This window comes from Danio rerio, chromosome 5 (genome assembly GCF_052040795.2).
Source record: "Danio rerio strain M-AB ecotype USA chromosome 5, GRCz13ab, whole genome shotgun sequence".
Lineage (NCBI taxonomy): Eukaryota > Metazoa > Chordata > Actinopteri > Cypriniformes > Danionidae > Danio > Danio rerio.
This window is the reverse complement of record NC_141025.1, coordinates 48,099,638-48,121,435: the sequence shown is the minus strand read 5'-3', so window position 1 is coordinate 48,121,435 and position 21,798 is coordinate 48,099,638. Positions and strand designations below refer to the sequence as shown.

At 35.8% G+C, this 21,798-nt stretch overlaps 2 protein-coding genes across 3 annotated transcripts in view; both read right to left on the bottom strand.

The window, feature by feature from the left end:
* iqgap2 (IQ motif containing GTPase activating protein 2) overlaps positions 1–21,798 on the bottom strand; it is a 457,800-nt gene that overhangs the window by 212,422 nt on the left and 223,580 nt on the right. The gene's annotated exons all lie outside the window — the stretch shown is intronic.
* On the bottom strand, positions 7,560–21,798 carry si:ch211-130m23.2. 2 transcript variants are annotated; one of them, XR_015490608.1, is made up of 7 exons: positions 21,465–21,760; positions 21,333–21,374; positions 21,185–21,245; positions 19,379–19,526; positions 19,169–19,265; positions 14,289–15,402; positions 7,560–11,147 (listed from the first exon to the last, which is right to left on the bottom strand). XR_015490608.1 is itself a non-coding variant. In NM_001114689.1 (7 exon segments), coding segments are annotated over 7 exon segments (1,326 nt in total). In that variant the 5' UTR covers positions 21,727–21,798; the 3' UTR covers positions 9,627–9,856.

Below are 21,798 nucleotides of genomic sequence, written 5' to 3'. Positions count from 1 at the left end.
GTTGGGGTCATTAAGGCCCAAAACAAGTGTCAAATGAAGACAAAACAATCATATGGGAGGAAGAAAAAGCAGGACTTACCTGGAAGAATGATTCAGCATGGAGTTGAACGGCACTACATATCCATTGATCAAAGTTGTCATAACCAAGAAATGTATGTCTTTGAGTTTCAAATCTAGTCTTTTCAAAAAAGGCCTCAAATAACACATGCTGCCATCTTCGATGGGTTTCTGTCTTGGATGAATCCATCTTTGATGATTTAGTTTGTCTAGCACACCATTATTCTGAGTGTATGAAAGTCACTGTTTTGAACAGTACAGTCAATAATTATTGCAATTTGCAGGAAAAAGTAACTGAACCACGCTTGTAGTGCATTTAGGTTGGCACCATGTTGTTGTGTTTATATTCTTGTCCTGCAGGGGGAGCCATGGCAGTATAATTTAATTAATCTCTATAGCATTAGATACGTTTAAAAAAGTATTTCTCTAAAATAATGTAGAACAATAATTAAGAACTTTTATATTCAACATTATATCTATTTTTGAAATGCATATTTCAGTATCTAAAATCATTTCAATCGATGCTGTAACTTACACTGAAATGTGAATATGTTGCTGGCAACACGTGCACTATTAAGGTCAAAATAGCATTTTTTAGAGTTCACTGTACCCCATAATTTATGTCACAATTGTGGTGTGGTTTAAGTGAAGCTACAATTAAATAGGTTTAGGTTGAATTAAATAATAAATTAGGAATTAGTATATTTTGAAGTCAGCAGGCAAAATAATAAAGAAATACAAACATTTTACTTAGAAAAGATATTTATTAAGTTTTATTGAGTTTTCCGTTTAGAAGTCCAATCAAAGAGAAAAGGAAGTGTTTGTATTTTTTTTTTCGTTGTTTTTTTTTTTTTTTTTGTGAAGTGGAGTGGAGTTGAGTAAGAGAAATTGCTCAGCCCTGAAGGTATTCATGTGCTATTATTCTTTGTTTTCTTTTATACAATAAAAAAAAAATCCTTCATGTCTCACAATAAAAGAACCTGAAAATCAATGAACTTCAGTTTGTTTAGCTGTTTGTTCATGTATTTACTTTTCATTATGTTCCGACACCAGCCCTAAGCATCTGAGCCCTAATATAAATTGGGGGCTTGTCCAGGATCTATTACAGCACACACTGGTGGCACGTCCTAAGGCAGGGCAATCAGGAAGAGACAAGAACAGGACATGAAAACAAAAAGAAAACATTGAGAAAAGAAAACATAAAGGCCACCAATACAGGCATAACAAAGTGTGTTCACTAAAGTTAAAATGTACTGTACTGTCGGAACTTTAACTCAGCTTGTTTATTGTTGTGACTTTAAATTTGATCCTGTCATTTTTACTGATAGTTGTGTCTGGAAGGGCCAACAGTACAAGAATATTGAATGATGAGGGAACATCAGTAAAAGAATATTGAATGATGAGGGAACATCAGCAATGTTAATGTGTTTTAATAATAATAAATACAGTGTTAGCAATGTAGTATCCCATTTTGTCAGTGTTTTTGATTAGGTGAATAAGTTCACCTCTTTATGTTTGGTTCCATACTGTGGCGCCAAAGCAAGACAAAAGAGAGATGACTGAATGTCAAAACATTGTAGATAAATATTTAATACAGGCACTGTACATTGGATTTTTTATTTTAGCGTTGCCATTAGTTCAGGATTGGGCACGTCATGTCTGGGAACATGGTGAAACTCTGCATTGGATTTGCAAGTAATAAAAATTGATCAGAAAAATTGTGTTGAAGATTTCTAGGAAGTCATATGAAATTTAAATGCCATGTTTAATGTGTATGATTACAGAAAAAAAAATTATATGGGGAGGATCTTCTGGCCTATTACAGTAATATATTACATATGTTAAATGGTCATTATTTATGACATTTATTACAGTAACTTAAGAAACACTTTTGTTAGTATGATGTAACCATACATTTTCAAAACACTTTTAATGATCTCAGTTTACTTATGTTTATGATTGTTTTATTGCCCTTATTTCACCCCTAATCCACCAACACACTTTACAGTTCTGAAGTTTCAAATAAAAACAAAAGCAATACAAATTAATAGTCTAACAAAAATACATAATAATGAATACAATATCGTAATTAAAATAAAGGGAAAAAAATAAAGAATAGAATAATAAAGGAACAATGCATGAAAAAATATGGAATGAAAGTTTTTTAATCATTATTAAAACAGTCAGAAATATGGCTGAAATAGTTAACACACACTTTTTATGTATTGTGGTGTCCCTTCTGAAAACAAATATACATAACATTTACTCTGTTCAGTTTACAGTAGGTAGACTTTGTGAAATTATTATTATTATTAATTCCTTTTACTTTAACAATCAGGCTGCATTTGTGTGTCCTTGTCGACTTCCAGAATGATTTAATGATTTTGAATCCAATTATCTAGTGCTTAAAATGTATAGCAGCCAGGCATACACGGGCTGCAGGAATGGATCTGCAGTGCAGACTACCAGCTGGTCCAGTGGTTTGAGAGTTTAAGCTTGTAACAGAATGAAATGTCTGTCACTTGTTTTTTATTTATTTATTTATTTTTATCTATGGAATAATGAAAGGAAACGACTTTTCAAATGTAAACTACAGGGCACTAGAGGGCGCTGGTGAGATACATAAAGGGTATAAAACGATGAGAAAAAGAAGAGGAAAGGGGTCATCATAACAAGACTAAAGCTGCGTCCCAAATCGCATACTTATACACTATTCTACGCCATTTTGTAGTATAAATAGTGTAAGTAGTGTGTTCACACTGAAAACTCTTAAAATAATAAGTGCACTTTAATTACCCGGATGATGCACTCATTCAGCCGCTAAAATGAAGTGTGTAATGATGGACACTTCACACACTCAACGACCGCAGGTTTGCTTACGTAGCGGAAGGGGCGGAGCTATCGGTCGCACATGTTGGATAACTTTATTTATTTTGGATGGAGAAAGCAAAATTCTCCTACGAGAGTGATTATATCGCCTCCCGATGGTGAATGCGGCAATACTCACGATAGGTATTATTTGATAATTCGGTCGTTTATTTCACTAATTTGGCAACTGTCAAACGTCATCAGGGAAACGGTTTGAATTTCCGTTTAGTAAAAAAAACCTTAGTGTGCCATTTGGGACAACACTACATACATGTACTATCCTGTTGAGTGTGTAAGTGCATAAGTACATAGTGCATGAGTGCATAGTGTATAGTGTGCCATTTGGGACGCAGCTAAAAGCTGCGTCCCAAATCGCATACTTATGCACTATTCTACGCCATTTTGTAGTATAAACAGTGTAAGTAGTGTGTTCACACTGAAAACTCTAAAAATCATAAGTGCACTTTAATTACCCGGATGATGCCCTCATTCAGCCGCTAAAATGAAGTGTGTAATGATGGACACTTCACGCACTCAACGACCGCAGGTTTGCTTACGTAGCGGAAAGGGCGGAGCTATCGGACGCACATGTTGGATAACTTTATTTATTTTGGATGGTGAAAGCAAATTTCTCCAACGAGAGTGATGATAGCGCCTCCCGATGGTGAATGCGGAAATACTCATGGCAGGTATTATTTGATAATTCCGTCGTTTATTTCACTGATTTGGCAACCGTCAAACGTCATTAGGGAAACGGTTTGAATTTCCGCTTAGTAAAAAAAACATTAGTGTGCCATTTGGGACACCACTTCATACATATACTATCCTGTTGAGTGTGTAAGTGCATAAGTACATAGTGCATGAGTGCATAGTGTATAGTGTGCCATTTGGGACGCAGCTTAAGGATAGGCCATACGTCATTAAATTACAGCTTGTATAAAATAGGAAAGCATGAATCAGGGAAGTGTGATAATTGTGGAGAGTTGGAAACAGTCAATCATATAATTTTAGAATGCCCAGCTTATGAAAGAGAGAGGTTTGATTTAATACAAGAATTAGGACAGCTGGAAGATAAGGTAATTTCTTTGAAAGTCTTGCTAGGAAACGGGCTTAGACAATCAAAAATTCATGAGATATTAATTAAATATTTGGGAAATATAGGAATAATGCATAGAATTTAGTTTTTTTTTATTATAATTTAATATAGTCATTTAATGTATATATAAGTGTTTTCTTTCTACCCCAATTATGTCAAATCCACACTCCAGATCATTAGGTGGCGGTAATGCACCTATTTTTTGTTGGTTTGCCAAACCGCCATAAAACACCAGAAGAAGAAGAAGAAGAAGAAGAGGAAAGGGGTCAGTTTTTTTATGGAACACATGGTTCTTTGAGGCTACTTCAAACTAATAGTAATTTTTTGAAGTATTAGTTGAGAAACCTAGAGTTTTAAGCTCAATCTAAGCCTTTCCATAATGTTGTAAGGGTATGATGTCTGATTAATCTTGGACGATTTTTCTTGGAGGCCATCATGCAGTTTCATTCAAACATTACCTGTGAGTTTGAAGAAGTGGATCAGTGACTTTCAACGCACTCAATGTTTTTCTTTGTTCAGAAGAAAGGACCATCATCAAACAGCTAAGACATCATGTTTTTTTTTTTTTTTTTTCTTGTGTTTGGGAGAAGTTTAAAAGAGTTTGGGGATTTAATAGATTTGTTTTTGAGTGCATTGTTCAGTGAACCAGTACGTTTCCATTTGGGAAATAAAATATAAATACATAGAATAAATATTTGCTAGCATCAGTATTTCACTAATATCCTAGTGGTAACTTTTTTTAATGTGACTGCAATGTATAAAACAATTGAAAAGTTACAAGCTCACTGACTGTTTTGGCGGCGGTGGAAGGTTCAAGAAGCAGCAGGCACCAGAGCATGCATGAAACTAAACCGTCTAGATAACAAAAGTGATCTGAAAAAGTGATCTTGAATGTTTGGCATAGTCGAGGGCATAGAAATACAGAATAGAAAGCTCAACTAGTCCAAAGCCAAGCAAGCCAGTGGTTACAGTAGTGCGGCACAAACTTCACCAATTGACGGAAGTGAAAGGAAATATATTCTTGACATAAACCAAGCTCAGCTGTGCACAACCATTTTTCCTTTGGCCAAATGTCTACAGTCTAGGCACTGGAGGCTTAAAAACAATCAACATCCACCGTGGAGAGTAGCTGCAGGTCTGAGTAATGCTTGACTCAGTTTAAAAATCCATTGATTGAGAAAAACAACATCCCCATGGAGGAATGTACTGTATACACTACCTGACAAAAGACTTGTCATTGATCCCACTTGTAAGAGCAACAAATAATAACTTGACTTCTAGTTGATCAATTGGAAAAGTAGCAGAAGGTGTATTTTTCAGATGAATCATTAGTTGAACTGCATCACAATCATAACAAATAAAACAGAAGACCAACTGGAACCCGCATGGACCCAAGATTCATACAAAATCAGTCAAGTTTGGTCATAGAAAAATCATGGTTTGGGGTTACATTCAGTATGGGGGTGTGCTAGAGATCTGCAGAGTGAATGGCAACATCAACAGCCTGAGGTATCAAGACATCTGTGCTGCCCATTACATTACAAACCACAGTAGAGGGCAAATTCTTCACCAGGATAGCGCTCCTTTATACTTCAGCCTCCACATCAAAGTTCATGAAAGCAAAGAAGGTCAAGGTGCTCCAGGATTGGCCAGCCCAGTCATCAGACATGAACATTATTGAGCATGTCTGGGGTAAGATGGAGGAGGCATTAAAGATGAATCTAAATAATCTTGATGAGCTTTGGGAGTCCTGCAAGAACGCTTTCTTTGCCATTACATGTGACTTTATTAATAAGTTATCTGAGTCATTGCACAGATGTATGGATGCAGTTGTCCAAGCTCATGGGAGTCATACACAATATTCATTCTTTTTCCACTGCTTCATGACTTTATATTCTATATTATTTCTGTTAAGTGACAAGACTTTTAGTCTAAGCAAGGTCAGACCTTACTGTCCTAATTAAATAATTATAAATCAAGGCATGATCATGTTTTATTTGGTAAAATAAGCGTAATCTAGAGGCCTTTACCTTTTATATAAACCACTTCTGATACCAAATGATCAACTAGAAGCCAAGTTATTGTTTGTTGTTGATACTTTGTCAGGATGTGTACCTAATAAAGGAAAAATTACCTTTTTCCAAGTAAAAATGTTGGAACAGATGACAGGAAATACTGCTTTGTGTCTGTTGGATCATTTTGGCGGGGTTGTAGTGTACACTAAACGAATATCTATTTTTTACATTATATAAACACACATTGTTGAAACAACACTATGCACTCAACTAATAAACAGACATATTTATTTATATTCTTCAGAAAATGTACATATCATTCTTTTTTCTGGATAAAATATCAGCACGTACTTCTGCAGCTTTCGTAAAAGAAGGGCCAAATTGTATGGTATTACGGGGCATAGCGTGCCATGACTTTTCTAAAAATAAAAAATAATAATAAAAGCAGAATAAGTGTATTTGGTATTGTCTTCAGTCTTCTGCTTGATTGTGAATTAGCCAAGTATTAGCATTTCAATGCATCCCTATAATTCAATGTTATGCTTCAGTTTTTTATTGTGTGCACTTAACTGCCTGCTATTAATAATATGCAGTTTAAAAATGCTACATTAAATGAAATAACTTCTAATACATTTAGAGCCAATGAATGTGCAATCAATTTGCCACTTTTGTTTGTTTCAAGGTTGTTTTATCAGTGTTGTGTGTAGTATTTGTGTTTCCCACTTGCCTCTGACATCCACCAACTACAAGATCAGAGGATATTGTGTGATATTATGGGATTAATGTGCTTTTTTGCTAATAAAATAGATTGAATTTTAATGTTGTAAAGTTAATCAATTTTATTTTCAATTATATTTAAAATTTAATGAGCTCTGTAAAAAATTAAAGGTTCCTTAAGGTAAACCTTAAGGCGTATTTTCAGAGGACTCTGAGGGAGTTTAATGGTTCAATAAGAGGGGGAACCCTCTTATTAAGAATGCTCAGGAACCACTTTGGGTGCTTTGAGACACCATTTCCCAAACTCAGCTCTTAAATGTTTGTTTTCCCCTCCCTCTCTAATTTAATTTTCATGCTAGCATGTTTAATTATTAATATAATAGACAAACTGAAAACTAAAGTCTGTAGATCTTTCTGTGTGTATAATAATCCATATCTAGTGGATTTCCTCCAGGTGCTCCGGTTTCCCCCACAGTCCAAAAACATGCACTATAGGTGAATTGCGTACGCTAAAATTGTCCATAGCGTATGTGTGTGAATGGGAGTGTATGGCTGTTTCCCTGTGATGGGTAGCAGCTGGAAGGGCATCTGCTGCATAAAACATATGCTGGATAAATTTGCGGTTCATTCCACTGTGGGGACCCCAGATTAATAAATCTATATATATATATATATATATATATATATATATATATATATATATATATATATATATATATATAAGAAAAAAATTTATACCTGTGGCTCCTGATGATACATTGATGTCTTCTAAAGTGAAACGATGTAAATTGCCAGAAGGAACAAAGTGAATGAAAAACTGAGCATTTATTTATCCATGAAATAGTCCTGAATGCTTTCACATCTGTCTGGAGCAAGAATGTCTTATTGCATAATGCCGTATATGCAGACACAACTGTACACGTTAGCTTATGCTGTTTGTTTACACAGAGAAAGAATGTGTGTTGTATTGTTCATTGTGCTAACCTATTATAAAAGTTGTAATTTAACAAATTAAATAATTCATAAAATATGTCCAGTTTCTTACACAAAAATATTTTCAGGAGTACAATAAATACTCGAGTGCCTTGTATTAATTTTGCTGAACTGCATTTTCTGAATCGACAAGAACCACAGTGTCAACTAAAAGTCTTCTTTACAGTTTTACTGAGGAAAAGGTTAAACACATCAACATATTTCATATACATGTAGCACATATACCAGCATGCAACAAGCAAGGCAGACCACACAGACTCAATGAGCATGAACTTGCAGAGAACACTGTTCAACAGTTCTGTATAGATTTTCTCATCTCAAACAAGCTTAATGATTCATATTGTAAAATAAAATGGCAGACTTGTGAAAAACAGCAAACGTCATTAGCCTTTGCATGTCACATCATCTGTAAACTAAAAAAGCTAGCCCCAACTATTCTGGTGAGTGCGCAATGTATAGTGTGAGAGTAGCAGAAGTTGAAAGTTAGATAATGATTATATCGGTTAAAATTTGATATATTTATTTGAAAAGGATTATAGTATTTTCAATATGTTTATATTATATTATGTTTATAAGGGCATACAAAATGGAAGAAATGTTTATATAGTTTTTACTGGTTTCACAAAACACATTCATTTACGCTGAGGAACAGAGGGCAAGCACAACTAAAGCAATGGTCCTCTTCAAGACTTTACGTTGGTTTGTTTTTTAACTGCTAAAAGGCCTAAGGTTACATCGTAATATGTAGCTTTAAAGAGTAGCCAACACCTGTGTGAACTTATCCAATGATAAGCTACACAATCCTCAATTGTCCTTTTTCACAAGACTGATCCTATAACATTTGTGAGTAAAATCAATTTCATTTTACTTATACATGAATACATAAATACATTACTTGGTCAACATGCAGTATAGAGTCACAGTATTCAATAAAAAGCTTGTCTGCCTGTTAAAGGGATTGTTCAACCAAAACTGAAAATTTACTATTTACTCACGACAAGGGGTTTTAAATTTTTCTTTCTTCTGTTGAACACAAAAGATGACATTTTCAAGCAAGCCGGAAAACTGTATCGTGATTCCCATTGTAGGAAAAACTAACACTATTGAAAGTCAATGGTTACAGCTATATTAAATATATATTTTGTGTTCAACAGGTTTGGAAAAAGAGAAGGGTGAGTATATAATAACATTTTCATTTTGGGGTGTACTATCCCTTTAAGAACACTTACATTTTATAACAATTTGGGTACACAGGGTACACATAATTTTCCCTTTAAATATATACAGCAAAGAACACTACTGAGGAACAGTACTGAATTCACTTCAAAACAAATGGACACTGTCAGTGGTTATCAGCTGATAGATATGGGCCAGTAGGGGCATTCTGCGCCAACTGGTAGGGTCAGAAGGCTTTTATCATCCATCCACATGGTTAAACAGCTACACTAATAAAGAAGATTCCAGATCTCCTGGAGACTCCAGTTTTTACATTACTGTGATAGTTGGGGTTGTGTAGGGGTAGATGTTAACAAAATACAATTAATGGGAAATTTAATTCAATCGTTAACTTCCGGTCACAGCTGAATGTGATCTATAGCTGATTAACCAAGTGGATGGATAGTAATAGCCTTCTAAGCCTACTAGTAGGCGCAGATGGCTTCTACTGGCCCATATCGATCAACTGATAACCACTGAAAACGCCCATTCAATCGAGTGATAACATTCGTATTGCCTGATTTATTTATTCATTAAGCGTCAATTAGTAACTTGCAAAAAATAATATAGATCATTGTTGATATGATGCAGTAAGGCTTGTATTCATTCAGGGACCAATGCATATTACTAGCACATTGGCTGTTTGTTAGCACTTTATTGATGCCTTATTATTCTGCATGACCACATTTGAGATCCTGTAATTCTACCCTGTGCCTAAATTTATTACCAACCAAATTATAAATAAGCATCAAATCAGACGTTCAGCAAATACGCCAGTCATAGTTACTGGTTCATTAAAAGGGAGAAATGGTCCCCCAAACTACAGTGCGACTAAAGCTTTATTAAACAACACAACAATAAAAGGAGCCTATGAGGTGATTCTAAAATGATTTTGTCAAGATTTTTCTGGCTGATCTGGCAGCTGTGGATAAAGCTTAAACTCCTGATATGGAGGTGGAGCTGATGTGCTTGACTGAAGTGTAACTGAAGAACCAAACTGGCCCGGAGCTCCACTGTAATAAGAGGGAGCGGACTGACCTGGAGGTCCAGGAAAAGCAGGAGCCCCAAACTGACCCAGGGGAGGTCCAGGGTAACTTGGAGGTGAAAACTGACCAACGGGAGGTCCAGGGTAATCAGGAGCACCAAGCTGACCAGGTGGTCCAGCCATATTTTGTGATTGGGCTGATGGAGCTGTATGAGGCGGGATGGGGCCTGCACTGCCTGGCTGTGGCTGATTCCAAATTCCAAAGTCACTTTTTGTAGCGCCATTTGCACCTGATACAGGCTGAAGAGGAAGAACCACTATTGGGAGTTTGATCTCTGGATCTGATGCATATTTCACATCCAGGTAAACCTAGACACATGACAAACCAATTATTTGATAGAGACTGCACAGACATACAGTCATCTCTGTTTGAGCCTTGTTTTAAAAGACTGTAAACACATCAAGATCCAGCTTTGATCACACAGTCCACATTACTTTAGGTGTCATTAAGTGTGTTTGATTTGAACCATGGCTGCAGACGGCAATGAGACGAGCCAAGTACACTCGGGTAGTGGAGATGAAAACAGAGCCTACAAGTCAGACACTTTGGGTGCTCTTAACTTTGCTGCAGTCATGACAGACCACGTCAACGAACGATGATGATCACATTATATAATAAATAGACTGGTATTTGAGTTATTCAATATTTAAAAAATGTCATATGACAGATACTGTAGATGCAAATAAGTCATGCAGCTGAATACATCTGTGTGAAAATGTACAAAATAAACAACAAATGAGCAATAAACATTAACAAAAAGAGATGAAGTAAAATAAACCTAAAACACACATGATCATTGACATGGTGAAATATCTCTGGAGTCAAGGATTTAATGATACTTTGATGCCACTTATGACAGTGGCATCAGCACCTACTCCAAACTGGCATAAACCACTTTTGATTGGTCTGAGGCATTGCATAATGTCACTCACTCACTTTCGGCTTTGTTGTTGATTTATCAGGGTCGCCACAGCAGAATGAACTACACCAATTACTCTAGTATTGTTTTAATACATTTTAATCTGTTATTATCTGTTTTTAATCATTTTATTCTTTGTTCTTTCTTGTATTACTGTTTTTATGAAGCACTTTGAATTACCATTGTGTATGAATTGTGCCATTTAAACAAACTTACCTTGTCTTCACAGTAAAATCTTCAGAGTAAAATTTACTCAGTTCAGATAACATTTGGTCCCTCTCTAAATTGAGCAAAATTTACTCAGCAGCAGAGTTAAAGTTAATGAGACAATGATTGGGTTAATTACATGATGATTGAGCACTGATGAAGACACCTGCTGTTAATAAGCAGAAACAGAAGAGAAGCAGCAGCAGCTTCGCTCATTGGTTACCTGATTGACTTTATTTCTGTCAGATGTTCACAAAAGTCCATATGAGATTTATTGAGAATTAACCGTTTTAGTTATTTACATTTTACAAAAAAAAAAAAAAAAAGTTTTTTTTTTTTTTCGCCTGATGTCACCATCATGGAGAAAAGTGGTTGATTTACTTGGACTCAATTTCTAATGTTAATTTTCTTTACTTGCAATAACAAGTATAAAAAGTGCACATGTGATCAAGTAGATTGATCCTGTGTGAATTCTTACTCTTGATAACAGTAACTGTACAAGAAATTATGATTAAATGATGGATTATCATATAAGAAACAAAGTTCAGTGTTATTCAAGAGAATGGATCTCAACTGTGGTATTATATTAAAATACATTGAGCATCTAAATCACTTTAGAGACACAGACATCAATAATCAGTGTATCTATCTCAACAGTGGTTAGAGATTTTTTTTGGCTGCTGTGCATGTTAAGACAATAATACGACATTCATCCATAGTTCCCAGCATGCACTGTAGGAAAATAAAACTCACCATAGTTGAGAAGCAAACGCTGATTCTTTATGTCTGTGGGTTTTAAGTCTTTCAGATGTTCAATGTGATCTGATAAAGGTATTGGTGAGCTCCATTTTCTTAATACAGTGCTCCTTTTGTGATACATTATTCAAACTTAATAAGTCAAAACCAATTTTACTGATTTGACCAATGACTAACCCATCACAGAGTCAATTATCCAGAGAACACCTGGGGCCTGTTTCAGAAAGGAGGTTAACTGAAAACTGAAAACTGAGTATTTTAACCCTGAAATGAGAGAAACTCTGGGTTTTCAAAATGGCAGGTTTGTAAAACTCGAGAAAGCAGGGTAAGTCAAGCCTGTTTCTGAAAGAAAGGTAACTTTAACTCAGAGTCAGTTACTGTGGTAACTTACTCTGTGAATCTAACCTGGTCAGAAGCAGGTTTTATTCTCTAAACTCAGAGTTTCTGTCGGTCTCCTCCCCTTTTTTAAAGATGAAGCGGCATTTCTCGCCTTAGCCTTACGTTTCCACCCACCTATTTTAATGCTCATTTTGGATACGTGCATAAAAACGATTGATAGAAACGTCATGATGCACATAACTTTTTAAAATATGATTAAAAAACTTGCATAACTGAGTAGGATAAACTTTTATTCGATAGAAAATGTGCACATAAACTACGATGGAAACACTTTTACTGAACAAATTACAGTATGTACATTAAAAAAAAGATCATGATCATATGATAATGAAAATGTGTGTAAACGGACAAACCAGCAGGCTGAGCACACTGTAACATGTCTTAAATATTGTTTTAGTCATTCTAAAATACCTTAACTGTTTCAGTATTAGTGTATATTATTAATTACCTCCGAACGTCTGGTGCGTGTCAAGCGTTTCCGTGTCTCATGGCTTCAGACGCCCCCACGTGTTCATTGTGTTTCAGCATTGTCTTCTGACATCGAGGCGCAAGTACATTAATTAGGCTAAATAAAGAATATATTGACGCAGCTTCTTCTACCACAGTAAATTCTGTTTTTACTGTTGATATTTGGTGCCAGTTTAATCAGGAAGTGAAGATTTTTTTCTCTATGACTCGTTGGATGGAATTTTATTCGCATCTTTTATGCAATATTCCTGTTTTGCACATAAATTTATGTAATATATTTGGATGGAAACATAGCTATTGCCTACATTTTAGTCACACACAGAAGAACTGTACGAGAATGGCTTATCCTTTTTTAATAAATAATTAAATTAAATTCACCTTCGACATGCATGTAACTAGATTAATGGGATTATTCTAAAAAATATTTTTAGTACTGCTTACCTTCTAAATGTTATATTAACCTCTATCACTTGATCAATAAAAAAGGCAGACACACAAGTGCACTGTTAAATCATTTAAAACTAATAAATGTATAAAAAAATTTAGAAAAAAATATATAAACGTCACAAATTACATTACTTATTTTATTATACTTAAATATTTAAATACTTAAAAAGTAAAATTAGGCATTAACTTGAGCAGCTGTTTTCCCACGCTAACTGTCTCTTCTTCACTGATGGTTGCTTCTTTTCAAATATATACACACTCATATTTGCTATAACTTTGCATGAGAACATCAAGTTCAGCTGGAGAAAGAAATGGGGATCTCTTTTATAAGATGTTGCCATAGTCACTCGTAATGTCTGCGCTCCATTGATAATGCCTTTTTAAAGTCACGGTGTGCGCGCTTAACTCTGAGTTGGTCTACTCGAAGTTGATTGACCCAACTCAGATCAGCTGTTCTGAAACCGAAAACTCTGAGTTTTTAATCTCTCAGTAAATCAACTCAGAGTTCAAGTTTAAACTCTGAGTTGTTTGAACCTCCTTACTGAAACAGGCCCCTGCTCTCTTTATACAATATTTGCCACAATACACTATTTGGCAAACAAAGAAAAACTAACAGCAGAAATCGAGTCAGAGTCCAAGTAAAGCAGCTACTGTTCTCCTCAATGGTGACAGCTTAAACACAAAAGTTGTAATGTTGTAAAAAAAAAAAAAGTTAATTCTTTATATTATCACTATATGTAATTTTATAGAGTGTGGCAGAAATAAGGCCAAACAGGTTATTAATAAGTAAAGCTGCTGTTTGTGGAGTTACTTAATGATCCTTTGCTGAGACTTTGAGAGATTTAATGTGTTTTATTTCAGTTTATTTAATCTACGGCTGTGACTGAAGGTAGATGTAGTTTTGTGTTTCTCTTCTCCGTTTCTGCTTATTAACAGCAGGTGTTCATCATCAGTGCTCAATCATCACTTAAATAACCCCATCATTGACTCATTAACTTTAATTCTGTTGCTGAGTAAATTTTGCTCAATTTAGAGAGGGACCAAATGTTCTCTGAACTAAGTAAATTTTACTCTGAAGATTTTACTGTGTTGCTTTGGCATCTCTGGCATATGTTTTATGCAGAACTAAAGGTATACTAACTTCAGTGCTGGGAAACACCTATAAACTCTCTTATTCACGCACACACACATACACTACAGCCAATTTTGTTTACAAAATTCACCTATACCACATGTCTTTGGACTATAGGAGCAACAGCACCCAGAGGAAACCCATGTAAACACAAATGAACAAGATACCTTTTTGCTGTAAGGTGACAGTGCTAACCACTGAGCCACCATGCATGTATTTATGCATGTATGCATGCATGCATGTATTTGAATGCACCTTTTGCTTTAGATGGGTAGGTAGGCAAGTTACTTTTTTTTTTATACCTGAAGGTAGATTTGGTTTGCAGTCAAGAGTCCTCATCTCACAACAGTGCCACACAAAAGAACTCACACAGTAACAACAACAAATGCACATTAAGACATAAAACGTAAACATAAAGAATAAATAAATAGTTACTTTAAGTGTCCACCCACCCCCCCCCCCCCCCCCCTCACCCAAGTAAATGTTTAAAATGATCTAAAATATACAAGTCACCAAAACATCTCTGCTTTAGTCTATGCCTTATTTGAATGTCTAATGGCTGCTGGTATGAAACTATTTTTGTATCTTTTCGTTCTGCAGCTTAATACTAGAAACCTGCGACCGGAAGGAAGGAGCTGAAACTCTGAGTGTAGGGGATGAGCAGTGTCACTTAAACTTGAATTTGTGATTTTCATTAGCTGCCTAGTGTACACAGCCTCTAGATTGGCTAGTGACACCCGGTCAGCTTACTGAACCGCTTAACTATTTGATTTAGTGAGTTTTTATTTTTGACAGAAAGCTGTAACTCACCCTCAGTCTGTACTCAACCTTGAGGATCCTACAGTTTAGGATTGAGGCTGTAAGGCTGGGAGGAATGGTCAGCACCGTCGTGATGGTTTTCTTTGAGTTTGGCTCAACAGATTCCCCCACCTCTTTAAGAAGGTCATGTGTGTGAATTTTTCTCCTTCCTTTGGCAAAGAAACTGTATTTTTCATACAGGCAGTACTTTGGCTTGATTATTCGGGAAGAGCCATTGTGAATTTCGGCCAAAACTTTTAAGCCCTCTCCTGCAGAAAGACACAACAATTGGGTCATTAGATCATTACTTATCTACAATTACATAAAATGTTAACATGGAAAACTATGTTTCTGTCTGACATTTTTACAAAACTGTCATTCAGTTATTCAGAATTATGTAATGTGTGATAAACAATTCAAGACTGTTCTGTGAACTGTATGTGGTGGATGTGATGCTTGATTAGCTGTAAATGGAACATCAGTCCTGTGAGAAAACGTAATACACACTTATTCCCTACACCTAAACCTAACCCCAACTATAATATACAGTGCATCCGGAAAGTATTCATAGCTCTTCACTTTTCCCCCACATTTTTTGTTACAGCCTTAATCCAAAATGGATTTAATTCATTTATTTCCTCAAAATTATACACACAATACCACATAATGACAATGTGGAAAAAAAGATTTTTTGACATTGTTGCAAATTTATTAAAAATACAAAACCTGAAAAATCACATGTACATAAGTATTCACAGCCTTTGCTGTGAAGCTCTAAATTAAGCTCAGGTACATTCTTCCTCTGATCATTCATGAGATGTTTCAGCAGCTTAATTGGAGTTCACCTGTGGTAAACTCAGTTGATTGGACGTGATTTAAAAAAAGCATACACCTGTCTATGGGTTGACAGTGCATGTCAAAGCACAAACCAAGCATGAAGACAAAGGAATTGTCTGTAGACCTCAGAGACAGGATTGTCTCGTGGCACAAGGCTGGGGAAGATTACAGAAAACTTTCTGCTGCTCTGAAAGTTCCAATGAGCACAGTGGCCTCCATTATCTGTAAGTGAAAGATGTTTGGAACCACCAGGGTTCTTCCTAGAGCTGGCCAGCTATCTAAGCTGAGTGATCGGGGGAGATGGGCCTTAGTCAGAAAAACAACCATTTGTGCCGCAATCCACCAATCGTGTATAGTAGAGCGGCCAGAAGGAAGCCACTCCCCACCTGGAATTTGCCAAAAGGCATCTGAAGGACTCTCCGACCATAAGAAACTAAATTCTCTGGTCTGATGAGACTAAAATTTAACTCTTTGAAGTGAATGCCAGGTGTTAAATTTGGAGAAAACCAGACACTGCTCATCACCAGGTTAATACCATCCCTACAGTAAAGCATGGTGGTGGCAGAATCATGCTGTGGGGATGTTTTTCAGTAGCAGGGACTGGAAGACTAGTCAGGATAGAGGGAAAGAATGAGACATCCTGAATGAAACCTGCTCTATAGTGCTCTTGACCTCAGACTAGGGCGGCGGTTCATCTTCCAGCAGGACAATAGCCCCTTTCACACAGTGATACCGGTAAATATCTGCAAAATTTCCGAAACGACTTTTACCGGTATTTTCAAAAAAGTGCTGTTCACACAGGCGAGGACGTTACGGAATTTTCCCAGAAAAGACCGTTCACACATCCATTCCAAAATACTGGTAAATTCTGACATCATTCACCACAAATGAGCTTTAAACGGCACACGCAGAAGGAAGATTGCCGGAAAGAGCGCGTGCACGTCTAGAAAGTGCTGACGTGAGACGTCTGCTTTAGCCAATCAGAACACTTAGACGCATTCACGTCCGCGCAGTTTGTGAGATTAAAAGCCTTTAAATATTTTCCCAGACGCGTTTAGCTGCTAGAAGTTAGTCAGATAACGTTTTTATGTTCTTCTTAATTCCAACTGTGTAAATAATCATCGATAAGATGCTTATGATAAGCCGCTGTTTGTTTACCTTCAAGCTTCGCGTGTGCCTGTGAAACAGCCTGTGAGCGCCAGCACATGCACATATTATGAACATCTCGACATGCGAAAGTGATCCTCCATATGTTTTCATCGAAGTTGTTCACAATACTGATCATCCACAGAGTTTGTAATGTAGTCAAATGTTTACAAATTTCACAGGCACACGCGAAGCTTGAAGGTAAACAAACAGCGGCTTATCATAAGCATCTTATCGATGATTATTTACACAGTTGGAATTAAGAAGAACATAAAAACGTTATCTGACTAACTTCTAGCAGCTAAACGCGTCTGGGAAAATATTTAAAGGCTTTTAATCTCACAAACTGCGCGGACGTGAATGCGTCTAAGTGTTCTGATTGGCTAAAGCAGACGTCTCACGTCAGCACTTTCTAGACGTGCACGCGCTCTTTCCGGCAATCTTCCTTCTGCATTCACACAGCGCAGCATTCCGGCAAATTACCGGTAATGTTACAACTTTTCTTTCCGGAAAATAGCCAGAACGAATTTACCGGTATTTTCAAAAAGGACCTGTTCACACATACAACCTTTCCGGAAAATTGCCGGTAATTTTCCGGAAAGGTCTGTATGTGTGAAAGGGGCTATTGACACAAAGCACACTGCCAAAATATCAATGGACTGGCTTCACATCAACTCAGTGAATGTCCATGAGGGGCCCATCCAGTGCCCAGACCTAAATCCTATTGAACCTCTCTGGAGAGATCTGAAAGTGGCTGTACATCATTGCTTCCCATCCAACCTGATAGAGCTTAAAAGGGGTACTGCAAAGAGCAATGGCCAAACATTCCCAAAGACAGGTATGCCAAGCTTGTGGCATCAAATTCAAAAAGACTTGAGGCTGTAATTGCTGTCAAAGGTGCATCAACAAAGGATTAAGCAAAGGCTGTGAACACTTATGTACATATGTTTTTTTTTTTTTTTCGGTTATCTATTTGTAATAAATTTGCAATAATCAAAAAAAATAAATAAATAATATATATATATATATATATATATATATATATATATATATATATATATATGAGCAATATCACACAAGTAGCAGTGTTATATGGCAGTATATGGGCACTGGTGGGAGGCGTGTAAGTGTTTTGGCCGAGTGCCTTAGTGCCCCCACCAGTTCCAATATACAGCCATATCACACTACTACGCGTGTAATACTGCGTTTATACAAAAGTTTGACGGCATAATTATGTATATAAAAACAAAATCAAACATGGAGTCTCAAAAACCCTTTTGTATGAGGAATTACTTTCTTCCGCGTTGGATTCAAATCATAAGCTGACAGTTAAACAGCTGAGCAAGCATCTTTTAAAGATTCTAACGACACTTTAGATCTGTAGTGTCTGCTTGTTGCTGTGAATAATACAGCTGTAAATCAGATGCACTGTATTCCTAAAACCAGAGTGTATTAATAGTTGGATAAAAATGAAATACAAGTACATAACCCTAACAGTAAGCCTAAACTTGACATAAATTACAAACTTATACCTTAAATCTAATTGGAATGTTCAACATCCAAGTCCAGGATCAACATAAATGTCCTACTTGGTGATATCAAACTAACCCCATGGATATGAATACATGTAATTCAATCTCTTTAAATGATGTTTATGTGTATCCATGAGTTTATGCTGGACTATTTAAACAGAGAAGTATAAACAGGTATAACCAGTTGTGCAAGTGGTGTGTGGGCTGGTTGCGAGAGGGGGCTACTGGCTGATTTCAAGCTTGAAATGTGTAGCTTCCTTGTCAATTATTAAAATGGTAGAAGCACAATATCTGAAAAGACCACATTCAACATCTTAATCTTTTCTATACAAGACTACTGACAGAGTTAGCATGAAGCTCAAATTTGTTTTATGTCTAGTTTCACATGCAGTTTCATCTTGTTTAAAACATACAGAAACAGGCTGCCTTGAAATGTCTGGGTGAAAAGTGTGCGTATCTACTTTGCACTTATTGACAAAGAACATAAACATTATAGAGGTGTTTTAATAAAAAGTTTTACCAAGATAGTATGCCATTTTCTCAGTGCTTATGTTCATGGAGACATTCCCAGAGTTGAAGAACTTCATTTGTTTATCTATGGTTCCATACTGAGGAGCCTAAACAAGTACAAACATAATACTTAGGCAACTGATGCTCAAAAAGACAGAGAGGAACATTGGGTATACTGTAGATTAGAAAAACACCACATGGCATTTAGTCTAAGTCTTACCATTAGCTCAGGATTGGAAATGTCAGCACTGGGAACATAGTTAAACTCTGCTTTGGCTTTGCTAGACACACGCAATGATCGGCATAGTTTTGTCTCCAAAGTGTAGAGAACTTTTCCAACTGAACCTTTGAGGGATGATGGGAAGTGCCTGTAAATTGAACAGCATGAAAGTCTCATTGATTGAAATTCTTAAAGATCTAATAGGCCTATATAATTACAAAACAATAAATATAAATAAATACAGGCTAATATAATAACAATAAATAAAAAAGCCTGTTTAACTATGAAGTTGTGTTCAACTATATGTCTTCAATGTGCAAAGAATTAACACTTTTCACTACTAAGCAAGTTATAAGCTACTAAACTTGTTTACTTCTTTTGCCGGTAACATTTTTACAGTAGGGCTGCACAATATTGGAAAAACTGACATTGCGATATTTAGCTTTTCTGTGCTAATAAATAAATATATATATATATATAAAAAAAAACAAAGATACAAATTAAATAAACAGTGCTTTACAGTTTTCTGGAAAGTCTTAACAGTATTAAGGCACAGAAATTAAAAGATCAATTGTGAAATAACTCTAAAACCTTCATAAAACTATTCAACAACATCCATTCTTGTCTCAGGACAAATTTGAAAAGATTCTATGATCCACTTCTTTGTTAAAGCTACACATTTTATCATTTCAAGCGCCCAAATGGTTTAAATTTGCTTGAAATCTTGCGTAGACGTATCAAATGCAGGCCTAAAAAAATCTGTGTTTTCTAGATAATTTCAATCCCAACTCAATACTGCAGATCCTGCGATGTGACTATTGCAGATTCGCACATTCTGATATTGATGCTGAAATAATGTACAGTATTGTGCAGCAATACATTACAGTAACAGTAAATGAATGATGAATTATTCATATGTTATTTATATGAGTTAAGGCATGTGCTAATCAAGAACTAACTTAACTACAACATATTTGTTAATGTATTGATTATCACATTAATGTATTAAACCTACACAACACAAGATAAATGTAACCAACATGAAATGTTAATGTATTATGTCATCACTTTACTTGGAGGGGCACATTATCATTAACACAATCTTAACTACTCATGAACTCCTGTGTTTAAACTGTTCATTTTGATGTAGACAAAATGTATTTCTATTGTTTTTCACTGTATACAGAAACTAGACAGACGTGCAGAACTGTAATGTTTAAACACAGGAATTTGTAAAGTTAAGAATGAGTTGATGACATTGTGCCGCTCCAAGTAAAGTAATGACATAAAGTTACATTAAAAGATAATGAGTGATAATAGATTAGTGATTATTAACACATTAATTAACAAACCTGAGTAGCATTTTAGGTCACAATCCATACCATTAACTACTGGCTTATTACCAGCCTATTACTAAGATAATAACTGTTGATTAATAGTTATAAAATATTATCTTTTTCTGCATCCCCAGTTCCACCCAAACATAAACCCAATATATCTTACTAACTATTAATAAACAGCTAATTAGTAGTTTATTAAGCTAGTAGTGTTATTAGTGGTTTGCTAATACTATAAATAGTGACTTCAAATAGTCCAAACTTGTTCTAACAGGTAGCCTAATTACTATTCACACATGAAATCATGTGACTCATGTGATGATGTATTTAAGTAGGTTAAAGATTAGTGCATTCCTTAACTCATCACTATTTCATAATAATAATAAAACGTTTAGTTTACATATTAGTATACCATTATTTATGCACTGTTATTGTAAAGTTTAGCCACTTTTCTTTTTAAAATACTTACTGTACGGGCAACTGAAAGGTGAAAGGGTAAAGATGACGACCTGGGGCCACCACCGAAGAGTCTAACAAATCAAAAAAGTAAATAAAGAAAATAAGCATAATTTTCTGTTTATTTTTTTTTTTTCAATAATAACAATCAAAACACTTACAAGGCTGTCCCGATGGATCCTTCAACATCTCATGGTCAGTGCCTAATAGGTCAAGTTACATCACATGCAAAATGCTGATTAAATCGACTAGGCTTCAATGTAAAAAACTAAAAGAGTCGAGCAGACACCTACCTTGTTTTGTGTCAGTCTGAACAAAAAACCTCTCCACCGAATAGAACTTCTCTTTATCCGAATAACTAACAGTGGTTTTACCGTAATGCTCTGACCAGCAAACATTTGCTTTCCCTTTAATTTTCACACTCAGCGACTGCATCTGAGTGTCTTTCACCACATCCAGAATGACTTGTCCCGATATATAATCCCCGCTGGTGAAAGTATTGTTCTGATTGATAGGATTGTAAATGACAGAAATGTTTTTCACAGTGAGCGACATCGTGCCTCCGGAAGCCAGATTATCAGTTTCTGGCGTCTACCTGACCTGAATGGAATACTTTATAGTGCTCAC